The 20,570-nt window shown below is 29.2% G+C and overlaps 1 protein-coding gene and 1 long non-coding RNA gene across 3 annotated transcripts; one reads left to right on the top strand and one right to left on the bottom strand.

Moving 5' to 3' along the window:
• Positions 1–3,494: 3,494 nt before the first annotated feature.
• On the bottom strand, positions 3,495–5,104 carry LOC123261773. The gene is made up of 2 exons (XR_006508765.1): positions 4,178–5,104; positions 3,495–4,062 (listed from the first exon to the last, which is right to left on the bottom strand). It is a non-coding gene; the product is annotated as an uncharacterized LOC123261773 (long non-coding RNA).
• An 843-nt stretch (positions 5,105–5,947) lies between these two features.
• On the top strand, positions 5,948–20,555 carry LOC123261771. 2 transcript variants are annotated; one of them, XM_044723553.1, is made up of 7 exons: positions 5,948–7,982; positions 8,052–9,262; positions 16,753–16,841; positions 16,935–17,014; positions 17,544–17,668; positions 17,811–18,275; positions 19,297–20,555. In XM_044723553.1, exons 1-7 carry the CDS (start codon positions 7,313–7,315, stop codon positions 20,206–20,208), a joined length of 3,552 nt encoding a protein of 1,183 aa, XP_044579488.1. In that variant the 5' UTR covers positions 5,948–7,312; the 3' UTR covers positions 20,209–20,555. The 2 variants fall into 2 exon arrangements, with proteins under 2 accessions (XP_044579488.1, XP_044579487.1); XM_044723552.1 differs by having other exon boundaries at positions 5,948–9,262.
• The last annotated feature ends 15 nt before the right edge of the window (positions 20,556–20,570 follow it).

Below are 20,570 nucleotides of genomic sequence, written 5' to 3'. Positions count from 1 at the left end.
CACATTGTATCTTGTCAACTAATGATATTTTTAAAGATATAAGCTCATCCTGATGTTACACTCATCGAGACCTTTCATTTGAGTACCCACATCAATTTTTCATATATTTATATATATTATATATATGTATATATGAAAAATATATCAAAATGCATGTGGGTACTCAAATGAAAGCTCTTGATGAGTGTAAGATCAGGATGAGCTTACATCTTTAAAAACGTCAATATTTAAGAAAGTAAGGTAAAAGCCCCAATAGATGATCACGTACCAGTATATGATCATCTATTGGGGCTTTTACCTTACAGTGCCATTTAACATAATTAATAAATGACTTTGTATCTTGTGAACTATTGACATTTTTAAAGATATAAGCTCATCCCGACATTACACTCATCGAGACCTTTCATTTGAGTACCCACATTAATTTTTCATATATTTATATATATTACATGTATGTATATATGAAAAATATATCAAAATGCATGTGGGTACTCAAATGAAAGCTCTTGATGAGTGTAACATCGGGATGAGCTTATATCTTTAAAAACGTCAATAGTTAAGAAAGTACAGTACAATTTAATAAAAGTAATTATTTAATAAAGCAAAATTTTATTTATTTATAGTTCACAAGTCACGGCAGTCACATAATGACTGAAAAATTGCTAGTTATTTATTATTATTGTATTAAATATTGAAAATTTAAAAATATGACGAGGTCATATCGTTGTTATTTGACCTGAAAAATGTATAATGATTACATACCGTCGAATATATAAAGGCGCGCCCATGTCATTTTTTGGTATGGGCGCCTCTGTCTGATGGGCCTGAATGGCCCACGGGACTACATAATTCCTTGTCATTTTCATACTATCATTACGTGCGCGGTAATACTTAAAGTAATAATATTGTATACAGAGTTTTTAATGCACACATTTATTTGCGCAAAGAAATAAATTTTAAATGCTATTCAATGAAAAATAACTCATTGTCCAGTATTTATATTGCTGTTTAATGTTAATTAGAAAATATATTATTAAAGGAAAAAAAATTTCGCATCTCGGATAATGAATAATCGCTGATAGGTTTTTATTAAATTAAAAAAAATAAAAAAATCTTGATGAGCATAAAAATTTTTTACATTTGAAATTTTAATTCTTGATTTAAAATGAAATAAAAATGACTGGAGAGAATTTACAGTACACATGTGTATTTTTATGACGTACGATTAAAATTCCATGGTAAACGGATATTCACGTCTCGTCTCGCCACATGTTTATAAAATTTGCTGATGTTTTGTACAAACCAGCAATTGCTTTTCTTCTTTAAATGTAACGCTAATAAAATCAAATGAAAATACTTTTACTTTAAATAAAAAATTTTAAAAATATATGTAATAAGTGTTAGCAGAGCAAAAAAGGCTTAGTGTAATTTGATGAGGTAACGATGAAGTTAAAAAGAAAAATTTCCGACAAAATAAATAAAATAATAGTATAGTAATACAACAATAATGATTTAAAAGTGTAATAAAATTATTTAGTATTTACTTGATAGCGCGATCAAGGGATGTAGGTTGATTGCACTGCCTGGAGGTGTAAGAATCTCAAAGTATATAACATAAGCTGATATTGAAACGAGAGAAATATATAAACGACTTGCTCGTCACGATTATACTACACTACATGTGGCTTCTTAGCTTATATTACTTCTCCATACATATATACATACCTACATACTCACATATTTACTTTTTATTTTTTTAACTACATTTATGTTGCATTGACCTGTTCTCTCGGTGCTTCTTCGCACGATTATTTTTCTGTTCACTCAGCACACCGTAATTTAACTTAAAAGTCTAATTTTGTGTACCTGTGACTTGATAAGTTGACAATTTTAATTATACCAATTACTACATAACAGAGTCATCAACCTTAAATGCAATTATTTGGTAAATTTTATCTGCAATTAAAATTTACTCAACAGATGCAATTAAATGAAGTTTTTTTATTTCATTTTTATTTTCTTGCATGCCGTAATTTATAAAGAAAAAAATAATTAACATGGCTTAGATAGTTTCAATTAAAAGTTTACTGACATCATATGGTGGCATAAATCTTTTTAAGACATTTGAAGATTAAATATTGAGGATGAGAATTTAGTGTTAGGACATATCACTTGGCAACGTAACGTGATTCATTGAGCACGAGCGTTAGAAAACATTTCACCTATCGGGTAATAAATAAATAAATAAAACCTTAGAGATTACTTCGCGTCATGTTTACCCTCAAGATTAAACACATCATTTCTATGTTGTCTTTTTTTTTATGGCACTCCTCACACTGACAATATTTATACATTGACATTTTTCACTTAAAACAATTAGCACGATTACTATCTTTTCTACTTTTCATGTCAGCTTATCTTTACATCCATATTTTGCTGTACCCAGGATATCAATTGTCTTTTGTATTACTAATTTTTTTATCTTCAAATTGATTATTCATTAACTACTTTTTAATGTCGGTTGTCAATATTTTATCAATACATAATAATAAAAGTAGAAAGTACAATAGATAAATTTTCTAAATAAAAAATAAAATCAACAGTATTTTTTTTTTTTGTTACAACTCACTGCGCATTCGATAATTAAGTATAAATAAAAATTTCTATTGCCGATTGAATTATATATGTAGGAACTCATTGATTAAAATTTTAAGGTCAAACAATAATGCAGGTGTATTGTAATGGAACACTTCCGTCGTAACTTTTAATAATAGAGATTATTAATTCTAAATATATTTTACTTCAGCATAAAAATATATGTATTAATTTTTTTTTTATTTATAAAAATGATAAATAAAAAAAAAGAATTTTTTTTGAGTAATAAGTAAAAAATCAATCAGTCCTGTTTATGTTTTAAAAATTACAAATGAATATAATTTCTTATTTGATATTTTTCTTAAAAATTAGCATGAAATCTTCTAATTAAAATAATAAACAGGGTAACTAATTACATTAAAAAATAGTTATTTATTACACAGAAAAAAAAATTTCTTGCACCAAGAAAATTTTAAAGAAGATAAAAGTTACTTTGGAGCAAGAAGAAATTTTCTTGGCTCAAGAAATTTTCAATCTTCCTTAACATTTTCTTGAGCTCAGAAAATTTACACTCGTCAAGAATTTTTTTTTTTCCAGTGTAAATATACTACTCTTTTTTCAATGATACTTAAATCAGGAAACATCTGACAATTTTTTTGATTTTTATTAAAAATTAATTACAAAAAAAATATTTCTAAAAAATTTGCACTTGTAATTTAAAAAAAAATTTTTTTCATACTAATTTAGTTGTTATAAAAATCCAAAAAATTTACTCTTAAAACTTTACGTATAAAAATTTTATAAAATAAATTAAACAATCTGAAAAATAAAAATGATAATTTGACACTTGATTTTTAAAACATCGTCTTCATAATGACAACCATAAATATTAAATTTTAATGTTAAGTTTGTTCTCGTGAATAGTTCTAACTACGTAATACAACTAAACACAATCTAAATATAAGTGTAAGCAACATGACCCCCTGGGCGGGTTGAACCTTCTCGGGTCTTCACATGACTTAGTTGTACATATACTGTATACCGTGCAGATGATCCACACTCCATATACGTGTGTAGTGTGGAATAGAGTATAATAGAGCAGAGTAAAGTATCAAACTTCTAACATAATATAATATAATGTAACTCGTGAGCAGAGCTCGTACATGCGCATCCTGAGTTAGCTCTTGTCATGTGCACTCACTCTCATTGTCAGACATACAGATATCCGTGTCGTGTGGTATACAGTGTTTTATACCACATCCAAACATCATCAGACAACCAACCAACGACCAACCAACGAACCAACCAACCGGTCTAGTAGTCGCTCGAACGTCGTGTTGTTTAACTCTTAGCTTGCAATCGTCTGTGACTGTCATCGCATCGCTCACATTTGTTGTGCCCGTTCGTCCGGTTCATCATTATCATCATTCTTCTATCCCATCGCCGATGGGATTCAACCTCTGTGCACTACAACAAAAGTTAATTTATAAAATAACAGATCTTCTTAAGTGAACAACTATTTCTTCATTGTATACGATTGTTATTTAAAAACAATCACGTGGTCTAAATTAACAGTACTCACTTGATTTCCTTGAACTGTTCTGCAAAAAAAAAAATTATTATAAATTACAAGTCTGTTATTTTTATTCTTTTGTAAAAAAATCACACTTATCTTTGTTTTGATGTCAAAACTCACGAGTACCAGAGAGGCATTCCATTGAAGATTGACAATTTCAATAATTATTCGGCAATCAGAACTTGGATGATTGATAGGCCGAAGAAAAAAAAGAAGAAGAAGAAGAAGAAGAAGAAGAAACGAAGACTAGTGGTTGTCTCGGAAATAAAAGATAAAATAATAATACAGAAGTTGAAAAAAAAAAATATAAACGTGAGAAAGTGATATAAAATTTATTTGAAATCGTCTATATAGATTTATTGATTGCATCGTAATTGATCGCCACGCCTTACATTACTGTGCGGTGTTGTTGTACTCGCGTATATAATAAGAGGAAGGTGAATTGTTGTAAGTTTAAAACGATTCAGTCGAATGAGAATCGTGTGTTATGTTAGCGCGGGTCATCGGTAATTTGAATCAAATATGGAATAGCAAAATATAAAAGAGAGTGGATATTATTATTTTATTTATAATATTATATTTTATACTCTCAGACTTGTCTGCCAGACAAGATTATCAATTCAATATCAATTGATTAATCCATCTTTTGAATTTTCAAGACCATAAATTTATATTGCCATTTTTTCTATGTGCCTTTGCTGCTCAGATTCAACAGACGTACTTTATACACCAGAATGTTGTGTAACATACTCGCAGCGTAATATGAAAACATAATCATTTGGTAAAGTGTTGTGTAACCATCGGATTGATGATAAAAAAATTTTAATATTAAATTACGTTAAAACAGAATAATTTTAAAAATAAATAAATAATAAAATAACTCAAGTGAAAATTTTTTTCAATTTTAAAAAGCATAAAAAGAAAACGTTACACTTACACGCACTGAATACCTGGGAAAATTAGTATGAAGATAATCACGAGATTTTTAAAATTAACCGCATTGTCAACGGAATTTAATGTATTTTATTATTAAATTCTTTTGTTTTATTTAATAGAAAAATAGTGAGTAAAATACTTATCAAATTATGAAAATGTAAATAAATTAAAAAAGTAATGAAACAATATTCAAAATATAAACGACAAGATTAAAGTCGCAATTAAAATATTTTGAAAGTAGGACTTTGCACAACGTATAACACTAACACGTATATATTGTCACGGTATTTTTAATTTGTCAATTTACCCAAGGAAGTCGTATCATAGTACACAGCTATAATGATAAGCCTCTAAGCTAGTGATTGCTGTCTAGATATAAAAGCGACAATGACAGTTGAATTTGAATAATTTTCTTACGTCTATCATAATCATCATCATCGCTATAATCTCTAAACTTAATTTATCACTTATACTTACACTTATCGCCAGTAGCAATTTAATTGTTTGTTATTAGACGTAAAAAATAAATAGTAAAATAAAAATACTTATTTATTTTTGTCTGAAGAATAGATTTCCCGGATGAGGCACGTTGGAATGCATGCTTGTCAACATGTTCTACTTGAAATAATTCAATCCGCCAACAATTTTAACAGTTGGAACTAATACTAATAAAAGTACAGCTTGATTCCAATGTACTCAATAGTTAACTCATTCCAATTTCCAATTCAAGTAAAGTCTCGCCGTGTCTACATGCCTGCTATCTTGTATTGGTTTTTACAGTATTGAGTATCGCAGAAAAATAAAGACGACAAAGACATTGAAGGTTGTCGCTTGCGGCTTGTTTACCTGGAAAAAATAAGAGGAATAAATAACGCTAAAAAATTTTAACCACTAGAAAAATAAATAATTATTATTTATAATAATAATAATAACAACAACAATAATAAATATTTCTAGTGACATTTATAATTCAACGCTCAGTATATAACTAAACTCATTATTTATCATTGTGTAAATATTTAATTTTGAGATAATTTAAATTTAAACATTCAAGTTTAACTTGACAAGTATTACATTTATGAGTTTACAAATATGTTAACCGCCATCACGATATCACAATAAATACTTGTGTGTTACACTTTACTTGCAAGGTATTAATATAAGAATAAATAATACATATTTAAAGAAAAACTAGATGTCACCTGTGTAAAGTGTTTTTAATAATTATATACTATCCAATAGAAGGAGTTACTTAATTGTATTTTGCATTGGACTGGACTTGATTAATCATAAAAGTTGTTATGGTATTTATTATCTGATATAAATAAAAATTGATATCAAAAAACAAGTAGTGTCATAAATATTTAATGGCATTATCAATCACGTGTAGGTTGTTTGTAAGTATACACGTGTTGTTGACAAAAAATAATAATTAAAAAATAAAATAATAGATATTTAAAAATAGTGAGTGAGTATGCTTTTGATCAATTGACACTTATTCAATATCTAACGGATAGAATTTAATTTATTCTATTCATGTGACCAAACAGGTTAAATTGGATTATACAACTAAGCGCTCGCCACCAAAATGGATGAAGAATAAAAGAAGAAAGAGAGCATTGAACTTTATGTATTTAATTAAACGTGAATGGTATTTATATATGTGTATACATACATACATAAATATATATTTCCGCGAATGCTGTAATAATAAAAATAATGCACATAAACAACACTGAAGACACTGAAGAGTATCAAGCATTGAGGAGTTACATTGGTTCATAATGCCAACAGACATCAGCAGAAACAGCAACAGCAGTCCAGGTGCAGTTATAATTAGAGCTAGCGGATAGTTCAAGTGCGAAGGGGCCATAGCACGAGTAAACCCAGCTGAAGTGAAGCATTCGTGTGTTGAGATCTCGAGTCAGCTCTCTTACTCTTTACTTAACTCAAAGTTTGCTTTAACAACTAGAGAAGATATCTAGCAACGACGTGGGCAATTATTGCGGTTTCTACTCGATCAGTATCGTAAATCATGTCAGATGAGATTGGTACCGGTCGATCGATGTTTATGTGCTCGAGTATTAAAATATTCTAAACAATTAAATTTATACGTATTTATATTTACAGTAATTAATATTAATTACTAGATTTTTTTAATTGTTTTGATACATTTAATGATAATAAATAGATAATATAATTAAAATGACAAGCACGTGTGACTTGAGACAAGAGGAATCATCGTCAGTTGTTATTAAAAGCGACTTGGGACGTGCTACGAGGATGGCAAGATTAAAATTTCTCGTTGGATTAAATGCTACTGATGATGATGATACTCCGAAAGATAACATCAATCATGAGCGAGACAACCTTCCAAATGTAAATAAACAACTCGAAAGTATTGGTACGTACAGCAACGTTAATTCAAGTGACGGAGATACTAACAAAGTTACTAATGATTATGATGATGTATTGGTTAAAGATTATCACGGTGAAGTACTATACCAAAATAACGTCGAAGCCTTGAATAGTTTCAGTCAGTTATGTACACAGTCGTTAGATACAGCGCCTAGTAGTTGTAGTGTTACGTGCCCGAACAGTCCAACCAAGTCAAGTAATTCGAGTAGTACTATTGATACAACTACAGTAATGAGTAGTTGTGAAGGGGTTAGGAGACGACACAGTACTAGTGTTGAAATTACTGCATTGACTAATGTTAAAACTGGACCAGATGGTATGCCGGTTATAAGTTTTAGTTTTTTACACACCGATGACGTTGATCCTGGAGTGAGTGATAATAATATAAATAAGAAAGATAATTTAAATTTTCATGGGTCATGTGATGTGTATGATTTTCCAAAAACACGTGGATTAGGAGGTTATGATTCTATTGGCAAATCGGAGCAAGGATTATACGAGGACTTTCCAAAAACACGTGGATTAGGAGGTTATGATTCTATTGGCAAATCGGAGCAAGGATTATACGAGGATTTTGTAAACACAAGTACACGTAAGTCTTTAGATTTAGATTCTCTGTACGATTTTCCAAAAACACGTCGCTTGAGTGTCCGAAGAATAAAACTAATGAGAAATAAAGATTTTAAGATGGGCGGAGACGAGGATAATGACGACCGAGTGTACGAAATTCCGAGGTCAAAAGATGATCTTGACCTTAAAAAGGATAAATATTTAACTGACTCACAAAAAAAGTCTTTTCAATCTTTGAACATCGAGATTATGGAAACCGCTGTGGTTCCTATTCCTATCACTGCGGAGGGTTCATACTCGGATCCAGAGTGTCCGAAAGAAAGTTTGAAGAGTCTGGAGAAACGTAGAAAGCATCGTCGGCTAGGTAAAGCCTGGACTCGCATGCGATCGTGGCTGCGTGATGAGAAATTAAAGCTCGGCGAAGTTGTTCAGAGGCACGCTAAACTCCAAGCTATCGGTGTTATTCGTGCAAAGCAAAGTGAGGATGATGATGATAATGATATTAACAGCAATATCAGTAAAGGCAAAGGAGGTAACCGGTGTGGGTTTTATGACCTAGTAGCAGCGCGTAACCGGGAATTTGGTTCGGTCGTTGAGGAACAGGAGGAAGGTCAGGTCGCTTCTATTGCTACAGTATCTCATACTCATGATATTAAAAGGCCAGATTGTGAGTATGGTGGTGATCATGTAGAGGATGAGGATCATGTGGATGAGAATTCTCACGACCTACAGACCCGGAAGGCTTTAGAATGTTGTCAAGTTGAGAAAGTGAAGACGACGGGCAAGCCGGAAATGATGAGCGGAAAACTACGGAAGAGGATTGCCAGCTCGGAGAATGTCAGTAGGATAAAGCTCAAGCTGACTCCAGTATCTTTTAGCCTCGACAAATTGTGTAACGACGATGATGATAATAATAATATTAATCATAATAATAATAACAATATTAATAATGATAATGACGAAGATGATAATGATGATGATGGCGGTAATCGTCGTAAAGATGATTGTGGTGATGGAGATCAGGGGCTCAAGAAAAGACACAGATTCGAAGACAAGGAATTGCGATCACACGTGGGGAAAGGTGGTTTAATCAAGCGGCGAATGCTCGGGTCAATAAGAGGGTTAATGGCATCAACTCATCTACTGCACCAGCATGATACTGAAGAGGTAGATCATTATTTCCTGTACTATTACTATTATACATATTTTTATAAACTTAAGTTATGAATTTACTTTTCTAACTAGGTCTTAATTTAGGTCATCGTTATTTCGATTTAAAAAACCGCTTGATCAATAATTGATCACTGATTACTATAATAACCCTAATTAATTATTAATATAAAATAACTAAAATATTATTATTGACTTAATAATTAAAGAACTCTTGTTTATGAACCACAGTCTATCGATGACTATTGACCAGTCACAGAAGCTGCTCGTGACTTGCTTGAATAAAATTACCTTATTATTCTTTAGTATTGACTTAATAAGTAGCAGTGATGCGTAACATCTTTAGTTAAGGTATCATTACACCGCTTAATTAATGCTATGATTCTGCATTTTATTTTCTTATGTTGTCTATGTATATCGACGACAACATCGATGTACAGATGACAACCAAGATATAATACGAATTGTATTGTAGAGAATACTATTGATTCTGGTAATGCACTTGAACACGCGATGGCCAATAGTTTAGGATTACATCATCAAGCGTGATGACTCGCCCAACATATTGTCTGTTCGCGGCGCAGTTTCCTCGTTCATCCTGTTGATTATAAATGTATATATAGATACTGAAAGCTTTTGACAGTTATCTTGACATCTGAAACACGAAGAGCAATCTAGGATGTTGTTAATTATCATGAAATGTCTTTATTGGTTGTTCAATTTTATTTGAAGTGTTTTTTATTTTTATTATTTTATAACAAGTTGTTTATAATTTTATTTATAAGAAATTTGGGTTGAAATTTAAACACTTGTAAATTTTTGATACTTAAATTTTTGCAAACCAACTTTAATTATTTCTTGATGGTATTTTTTAATACCGCTTTAGAAATTGATAAAAAATATGATATTGAAATTAAATTATTATGAAAAAAATTCCACATGTAGAAAATTAAAAAAATCATAAATGCAATTTTTTTTTAATATTTTGATTTAAATGAAAAAAAAAAAAAAAAAAAAAAAAAAAAAAAAAAAAAAAATTAAAAATTGTTAAAAGTTTTCTGTCTTCAGTATTATAAAAAAATTATCAGAAAATTTATTTACTGTTCAAATTTAGAACATTATTGGATGTATCATTTATTAGTATGCAAACTATTATTTTACAGTCCTGTTCTCAGCACGTTTATAGTAACACGACTTAGTATTTCCATATGAGACGATATGATTGTTGATAATTTTATGGAAGAAGCAGAGTTCGGCGTAGGTGTGTCTACCTTTAGTTTCCATTATACTTAGCTGGTGTTGCTGTTCATTTATGGTGGTATTAACTCCTCTTATTATTAACAAAGGAACTATACATTGTAAATAAATTATATAGATAATGGAGCTATTTTTTATTAATATAAAGTGTTTGGAATCTTATTACAATATTTATCAAAAAATTAGTACCGCTGAAAAAGTTTTCATTCTTGCATCTTTCACGAATATCTTTCTGAAACTTTCGAAATTACTAGCTAATAATTTACAATTATGTATGATAATTTTATGACGGTATTGTAGTTTTACAATACAGTCATAAGTTTATCTGAGAAACAATTGAGTCATAACTTTATGATACAGAAGTAATAGATTTTTCTTCCGTACTCTGCTATGCAGTAAAATTTATTATAGAAATCTTTAATAGCGTTGCATCTATTGAAACATTTTATGATCTAATTTATTCAATACAAATAGTCATCTTTATTTCAAGAAAATCATAAATAACTTTTTATTATCAATAATCTCAAAGGTTGATGTCTAAGAACAGTGTAAAATATTTATTGACTGGTACTATAAATTTTAATTTACTTTTACCCATGACAGGAATATTAAATTGCTTCGTTATAAAAAATTTATCATAAAAAAAAACATCTTATAAAAATTTCAAATTGTTTTAGATAAATATTTGGAAGTTACTTAAACTCATGGCTATGACAATAAATATAAATTGAAAACTAAATTGTTAAACAATAGAATAGAGTAGTTATTTTGAAGTGATTAATTTCACGCGAGTCGTGCTCTGGCTTTACACGTGGAAAGTGTGGGAAAGTTGCGTGGTGAAAATACTATACATATGTCGTTATTCGCTGTTGTTGTTGGCCAGGATTTAGTGATGTACATATACGTGCTACGTCTATATTTATATGTATATACTGATATTTCTGCAGCGATATATGGAGAATAGACGAGATCGGTATATTGCGATATGTCAATGTATATATTGACCGTGAGGATATCTTACTGCACAAGCTTATGTTTAATGTAATGTAAGGTGAAATGAACGTAAGCTTCAAAACAAGATATTTATTTATTTATTTATTTATTTATGACAACTCATGAATACACACATGTTTATTTCATTTATTTATTTTTATATATATTGTAGGTATATTGAAAAAAGTAAGAAATCGTGGATTTGTTGCTAATCCTTAATGGAGAAATTTCGAATATTTAACGTACGTGTGCGAAATCAAGTGCGAAAGAAAGTAGTTTTTTTTCAACAAAAACGTGCTCAACATTTAAATATTTCAAGAAATTTAAATCTAAAAATAATTGTTTTTGGTCAAAGATCATAAACATAACTTTCAATTGTTGGAAATTAATTAATTGTTTACTTAATTTATTGTATTATAAGAAAAAAGACAATGGATTACATTAGCATTGAAAAGTGAGTGCAAGATTTCTGGGTGTAAGGTTGCGAAAATTTCAAAACAGAATTCACCCAAGGTCTTTATGATTGTAAGAATGGTTATATAACGACTTATTGAGATCGAGTTATTACAATTTTCTTATTTTAAATCCATGCCATGTACTCCGATAATTATTCTTTGAGGTTCACCGGCACGGCTAAAGAGAATAAGAAGAAATACACATTAACTTAAAAGAAAGTTGTCTGCTCAGTCTCATGGTCTTGGAGTTTAATTTTTATAATTATTTTTTGTCTCTCGAATTCATTTTACGAGAGATCGAAGGTCAACTTGCGTGACAGATTAACAGCGGTCAACGTATAAATAAAAAATAACAAGTAGTTTACTATTTAGTGAATATAAAAATGTAGGGTGAAATCACTAATTAGTAACGCGTGCAGTATAGTACTTGCACAGGTAATCTATTAAAGTATAAACGATAGCAAGAGAAAGTAGATAGTCTATCAGTTTTTTTTTTTTTTTTATAGATTTTTTGTTCTTTCGGCTTCTCATTCTATCGAAACACAGATCGCCGATTAAAATCCTCAATAGCTGTTAAATTGGCGTGTACACAGTACGCGTACTTACCATTTCTATATTTCACAATTATTTCAACACGAGGTTGTTGGAAAAAATTAATCGACGTATTATGACAACAATGTTTATCGTCACGTTGTTTGATTATTTATCTAAAAGTCAAACATCATTAACTAAAACGATTATTTTAAAAAATTTTAGTGACAATTTGTCAATCACAGCGACAGGTTGATGATGAGTTTTTATTTAAAAAACTAAATAAGGCTGAGGAGATCGCCGTTGTTATTGTATCCATGCACTTTAAGCCAAAGCTGTTATAGTCAATAAACGTACGTTACGATGTAATGTAATGTGAAAGTTTTAAGACTTAACGACTCTCAAAACACCGAAATGGGAGCGCATATCGTCTAGTCTTTTCATAAATTTTCAACAGTTATTTAGGAGAAAAGAAAGTGATTGAATACATTCAATTGTTGTCTATAGATAAAAAATTCAATTTAGTACTAAACTACTATACATCGGATTTTTTTACAACAAAGAATCTCGTAAAGTAGTTATTGATAGTCATAACATTAATTGTTCCATTTATATATATTCCTAAATTATTTTTAATTTATTTTTTTTATACTTTTATTTCGATGATTAATTACACGAAAAATGTGCTGATTACTAATTGCATTAAAATATTCATAACAGTCTAAAATATAAAAATGACAATTTTAACAGCAGAATTATTGCTATGTCGATTAAATATTATTATAGATAATAAAAATTTTTAAATTAGCAAATTATGCTAATTATAACAGTAAATTATTTGATTAAAGTTATCACTATAAAATATATCATTTTTTTTTTTTATTGATATATTGAATTTCAGTGACGTGTAACGGAATTATTGTCCGCTTATTTCGACGCTATTTTTTTCATTAAGATAATTTAATTATTGAACTTTAATTAATTGTCACCGTTACTGTAGTTAAATTTATGAAACATTGTAACATGTTGTGTTCACTAGCATAGGATTAAGTACTACACATTTTAGTAAGATGTTACTGTCTTATCTATGTTATGACTAATTCGTGACAATCGCATGAGTGAGTTTAGATACAAGAGAAAGGAGGAATTACTTTATTTTTTAACCACTTCCAGTTTGCCAAGTCATCTAGAAATTTGTTCTAAGCTTTTTTTGTCCAATTAAAAATTTTTTTTTTCATTTTTAGTCATTTAACTTTGATAGATAATTTTTTTTTTTTTAACGAAGATAGTTTAATTTTATTTTATCATTAGAAATATATGAGAAAAATATTATTCTAATATTTTATGATACTGAATTAAATTGACACAATAAATTTTGAAAATTTTTATGAAAATTCAATTATAATGAAAAAAATTCAACATGTAGAAATTAAAAAAAATTATGTGTGAATTTTTTTTAAATATTTTTTTCATAATAATTGGTTATAAAAATTCTAAGAATTGTCAGATGTCTGCTAATTTCAGTATTTTAATATTTTTATTAAGTAGAATTTAAAAAATTTATTAGTATTTAAAAAAAACTACTAATTGTAAATTTTAACTTAACTTAATGAATTTTAGACATCAATTTTATTAAAGAAATAAATTTATATACATATAATAATTAAAATAATAAACATAGTTGAAAATTTTATCATCATAGATAAGAGATAAACATCTAATTGATTTTATCACATATAATAAATGTTACATTAACGGACCCATTTAAAATAAAATAAAAATAAAAATTTTATCTCATCATTATTTGAATAAGACATCAAATTAAAAAAATAAACTAGATAATCTTATTTATGTAATTAATTTAATTCGATATTTCTTCTCTGTCTATTACATCTACATTATTAAAAACAATTTTTTCGAGCATTTATTACTAATTTTTTTCACCGGAGAACCAGTCTTGACCGCGTAAGCTAACACTTATATCTAAGTATTAAAAGTGGGTAAAAATAAAAAATTCTTGTCTTATCAACTAGTCACTGTGTCTGTCTTTGTAGATACTCCATTATATATGTATGTACATAAGCATAAGAATACATACAAAGTAGTTTAACTTGATGTCTATTATATATCATAATTATCATTATCATTATCGTATGATATGGTATGCACAGAAAGAGAAATACATATCCCGCTATCAGGTGGTCACGCTCTGTTAGCACTGAAAATGTCCTGCGACAGTTTTTAACGGTGACAAAATGGCAATTATTAGTCTTGAGAGTATAACTATTCGGTACTTTAGTTTGCGGACTTCAGACTTGAGACTTCAGAACCCGGTAGACATATTACACCTCAGATTACTCACACTATCATAGCTGTAACTATTTCACAAAACTTATTAGTGCAACAACTGCTTAAAAATTTTAATATTGTAATTAAATATTCAAGTAGAAACAACTTTCGAATGATAATTATTACAGCGTATTCTCTGGAAAATTATTTAAATATCAAACTTTAGATTTTTTTATTTTTTATTTAAATAAATTTATCTATTATTCGCGTGATTAAAGATTATTAATAAATGATTCAAGTTTATATAATATATAATATAATGTATGTATATGTATATGTATACACAGTAGATACACTTGAATAGACAAGACAAGGTGAATAGAAAGGGAACCGGAAATCTCAGGACATTATCATGATATGAGATTTAAAATGTTTATTTTTTGTTTATAATAATAAGTTTGCTGCACTGGTGAAATGCCAAGGAAGAAAATGAAAGCACAAGGGAAATTGTTTCTTTCAAATTATCATTCAAAACACAATGAATTTTTTTTTCTTTTTTTGGTTCAACACAAAAAGTTTATAGTAATTATTAAACAATGACATGAGATTGTTAGTTCTTTTCAATTCGTTATTTTGCAAAAGTAGGTCTCGGTTATAAAAAATTTTTGTTCATCTATTTCTTCTTTTTTTTGATAACTTGTTTGACGGCAGTAACGGACTACAATAGCTTTGAAAGTTAGACCCGGTCAATTGAACTATAAAATTTCAACTTTTTAATTTTGATAAAATCTTCAGTAATAAATCTTGATTCGATTTTTTTTAAGAAATAAATTAGTACAAAAAATTATTTAAAAAATTTGCATTTATATTTTATTACACTTTCTCTGTGTAGAATTTTTTTTGTCATAATTTACTTTTTAAAAAAAGTTATCAAATGTCTATTAATTTCAATGTCATAATTTATCACCATTAATACTCTTTAAACTTGATCATATAACAAGACTCTCTAATATTCATATGTTGTAATTGAATACATTTTATTTATTTTTATTATTAAATTTGAGGAATCAATAAAGTAAAGTGTTTTGAAAATTAATAAAATCCCAAAAGCCATAATGAAATTTAATATGTGACACTCTCTGTTAGCTGATTACCAAATTTTGTTTTATTATTCATCTAGTTGAATAAAATTAAATAAGCTGACATCTGAAAATTTTTATAATTTTTTTTTTATTGAAAAAAATATTATAAAAAAATTTCACATGTAGATTTGAAAAACTATACGTGTAATTTTTTTTAAGTATTTTTTTACTTGTAATTTAATTGTTGAAAAAAATACAAAAATTGTTGAACTTTTTTATAACAATAAAATAAAAAAATTTAGCTAAAAAATTCCACATGTAAAAATTTTATAAAATTATAAGTGCAAATTTTAAAAAATATTTTTTATAATAATTCCAAAAATTGTCAGATCTCTGTTAATTTCATTATCATGAAAAACAATAAATAATTGTAAAATTTACATGTGTAAATTATAAGAATTAGTTTTATATTAAAAAGGAAGCCCTACTTTAGCTTGTTTACCTTTCCGGCGACACGGAATAATTTGAAAGAGCTGAAAGAAGTAAGCGCCGGGATTTATGTCGTTTAAATACGTGGAGAGTAAATTACACAGGTCGAAGTGAATATACAATTCTGTAATTTGAATGTAAATTATAGTAATTCTCTCCTCTCAAATGATGTTGGAGAGACAACATTATATTTGAAATATTGGATTTCGTGCGCTACGGAGCGTAGATACCGCTAACTTTTTGCACGACTGCACGTTCGTGCCGATTCATCCGCTCAACTGTATTAAAATATGACAAATTTACTGTAATAAATTAACACTCGCATATTCCCACCGTTTATTAATATATATCTTTAATCAATTAATTTATTTTTTATTATTTATTATTTCAGACTGGTCCCGGTGGCTTTGAAGACATACGGAGATATGTTAAACAAGGCGGAGACTTTTGCAAAGAACTCGCAGCTATTCTTCATGAAAGGTACATTTTCAATCTACTTAATCAGTTTAATGTACTATTATTTTTTTTAATAATAATAATTAAATTATGAATTATACGTTCTTCAATTTATAGAGCTGAATTAGAAGCTTCCTACGCAAAAGGACTGTCCAAATTAAGTAGCAAGTTAACGAAAGCCTGTTCAAAAGACCAAGGTATGCATAATAATTTTTTTTTGCTTATTTTTTATTCGATGATTACAGTAATTAATCTATGACTAAGTAAAGTCTGTTTAAATATCATGACATTGAATAAAATTACTAAGTATAGATTTTTTTTTAAGATTAGAAATTTTATTAAAACAAAATTAAGTTAAGATAAATATTTTTCTTTGTGGAAGTAAAACTTTGATTATTTTTTGAATAATTAATATTTTAAAAAATAAATTAAGATGTAAAAAAATTTTGAAAAAAATTTTTAATGGAGAAATATAAAAAATTTAGAAAAAAATCTACTTATAAAAATTTTAAAGAATTTTGATAATAATTTTTTTTAATTATTAATTAAATGAAAAAATGATCAAATTTTTGCTAATTTCTATTGTAAAAAAAAATTGCATATTTAGCTAAAGAATTTTACAGATAAAAATTATTCAATAATTACTTAACAATAGTAATAAATTAGCGTAATAGTTAAGTAATACTAACAAAAGGTATTGAATGACATATTGTTTATTATTAATAGGTGGAAACAGCTCTGGAGGTGTTAATGAGGCGTGGAGAAATGTCGGTGAAGAGATGGAGGCTGCTGCTGAAGCTCACCGCGCTTGGGGAATCGCTCTAAGTGAACAACTGGCAAAACCATTGAGGGTATAAATTATTAATATATATAATAAAAATACTAATTTAACAAATAAGCTAGAATGATTATATTTACAAGTATCTATATTTATTTACTGTGAATGATATTTAAGTGGAATGTTGAGTTGCAATAACGACATTTAACACACAGGTGGGTGTAGCAGAGGCTCAAGGCCGTTCCCGTAAGGCCATCGAGAGTTCAGTGGACAAGGCGTCGAAATCGCTGCAGGAATGGCGTGGAGTAGCGGCTAAAAGTAAGAAGCAGAGTTTTGCGTGTGCTCGGGAAAATGAGCGGCTTCAAGATTTGGCTCGGATTCAATCGATTAGCCAAAGCCAGCAGAACAATAACAAGACATCGAGCCATCATATGACCGAGAAAGAGGTCAATAAACTTGAGAATAGACGGAGAAAGGCCGAGGACTCGTCACGTAGAGCCGATACCGAGTTCTACACTGTCAGCGTGAGAGCTGAGAGAGCGAGACTCGAGTACGAGAGCACTGTGAGAAAGGGCGCCAAGCAGATGGAGTTACTCGAGGAAGAGAGGCTTAGTGCTCTCAAGGATCTAGCTAATGTTTATTTGGCGCATTTTCAAGCACTTGCTCCTCGTCTTCAACAGGTTTGTTTGTTTAAATTAACACTCAGTATAAAATAACAATAGAAATAGATATCGACGGTCTAATTAGCAATTGATCTACTCCTTATTTTTTAGAGGGTGATTTTTTAACATTTTAATGTAGTAATAGTCGAATTATAAATTATTTGAATGATCCTACAATTACAATATTCTACCTCTATTAAATATTAAATGCTTTTTTAAAGTGATAATAAATTTCGAACTAATTGTATTTTCGTAAAAATGGAAGATTCTCTAAAATGGACTTAGACAATTTGCTAATTAGAACGTCGATATATCAAGTGATGAATTTTTAGTAGATTTCATATAAATATAACTATTGCATTTGTCCTCATGGCGGAACTTTCGAAGAATTTTGCTACTTACTGACTCAGTTCGTCGAGCTGATTCAGGAAATACATATGGTTCAAAAGTTTATATATGTATATATACAATCTATACTAACGCAGCTTGTACGGACGATAGCGTCTCTAATTCATAATGGATCTTCTCCAAACTCAACATACTTAATTTTTAGACGAATACCAAAGTCAAGTTCAAAGATGAGCTTAATTAGTCAAGTAGTTCAGAAATTACAGAGTTTCAAAATTTTCAAAATCGTAAAAATTCATATTTTGGCAGTTTCTTTCGCGGATAACTTTTTAATGAAATAACTTATCGAATTTTTGTAATCTCCTAAACTGAAAAATAACTTATTTGTCTGAAGATATTTAATGAAATTTTACTATTGCATTCGTTTTACCTTAGGAAGAACGAATTCCATCAATGTGATTAAAGTATTTGTATACAAATTATTAGTGTTGTGATTTTATTTAAGTAGGAAATCTACTTCTATTTCGGCTGCCGAATGGCCTTTTTATTTATTGTAATTATGGTAAATAATTCATCGGTAATTGGACACATAACTGTCATTGTTATTGATGAACTATTTATCATAAACAATTATAATGATTGATATGAATGTTTGTAAATTTATTAATATTTTTGTTGATATTATTTTTAGAGCGCTGACCGTCTAGCAACGCCAGTACGTAACTGTAGTGTTGCCCAAGATATTGATATCCTGAGAAATTTAATACGGCGTATGGACAGTAACGATGCGTCAAGTGTTGACCAGCTGCTTCCTGACTTTTACGCTGAGCACGTGACCTTGGCGATGAATCGTGAGCGACGAAAGCAAGCACTTGTGAGAGTGATGCATTTAATAAGACAGGATTTGGAGAGAGAAAGACGAGGGAGAGAAGGTCTGGAGACACTCCACCGTGCATTTATTCAAACACCTGCATTCGCTGCCGACGAAAGTACTCAAAATGTCACGGACAAATTGCATCACATGCGTTCAATGTTGACGTATTTGGAGGCTGCTAGGTATAAAGTTGCTGGCGCACTTGTTGAAGTTGAAGGTGGTAAAAGAGGTAAACATCCTCTTGCTGAGCACATTCTTGTATCTCGCGACAAGCAGGGTCTTCAGCAGAGTGTTCTTAAGATCCCCGCGTGGGCTAAAAATGAAGTATTCCAATTTCCAGACGTTGATGAGGATCTTGTTGATGATATTCATTTGACTAAAGACGCCGAAAATGAACGGCACCAGTGGATCGATCGCACTGCTGGAGACGGTAACTCGGAAAATCCTCCGGACGAAGAGGACTTTAGTGATTTTGATGAATTCAGCAGCCAGTCTGAAGATAATAACAATCAGGATGTTGACGTTTCTGATATGGGAGATAATAAACATGATCAGCTTGAGCAGTGTCGTGCTATTTATCAGTACGCGGCTAATCTTAATGATGAATTGAGCCTTACACCGGGTGATTTGATTACTATACATGAGAAACAACCGGACGGATGGTGGATTGGCGAGTGTGCGGGTAGAACGGGAATATTTCCTGCTACTTATGTTCAAGTTATCCGTTGAATTGACTTTAAGCTGGGCTTAATGACAGTAATGCCTTCACAAGTGCCAATTCCATATGATTGATCTATTATTTACACTTAAATATCCATTTAATCTTGTTTATTATTTTTTAATTAATTTCAATCATTAAGTGGCTAATTAGTCGATTATATGTATTTTTATTGTTGAATTTTTCTTTTATTAATTCATTCATTCGTTTAAAATCATCGAGTAATTGTTAATAAGAATAAGAAATTGTTTATATTATATTTTTAATTTGAAAAAGCGCTACCAAATAATGCACTTGTATATAACATTTAATCATTTTTTAATTGTAAATAAATATCATTTTTGATTATTATTAAAATATATTGTAATAAACC

Source organism: Cotesia glomerata, linkage group LG3, assembly GCF_020080835.1.
Source record: "Cotesia glomerata isolate CgM1 linkage group LG3, MPM_Cglom_v2.3, whole genome shotgun sequence".
In the NCBI taxonomy this organism is placed as follows: Eukaryota; Metazoa; Arthropoda; class Insecta; order Hymenoptera; family Braconidae; genus Cotesia; species Cotesia glomerata.
The sequence above is the reverse complement of the archived record's forward strand: the minus strand, read 5'-3'. Positions and strand labels throughout refer to the sequence as shown.

Excerpts from the sequence above, each read along its gene's own strand:
- LOC123261771 (XM_044723552.1), top strand. The coding sequence starts at position 7,313 with ATGACAAGCACGTGTGACTTGAGACAAGAGGAATCATCGTCAGTTGTT. Across the intron at positions 17,669-17,810 it reads AACTGGCAAAACCATTGAGG|GTGGGTGTAGCAGAGGCTCA; the intron begins GTATAAATTATT and ends TTTAACACACAG. Across the intron at positions 18,276-19,296 it reads TTGCTCCTCGTCTTCAACAG|AGCGCTGACCGTCTAGCAAC; the intron begins GTTTGTTTGTTT and ends TATTATTTTTAG.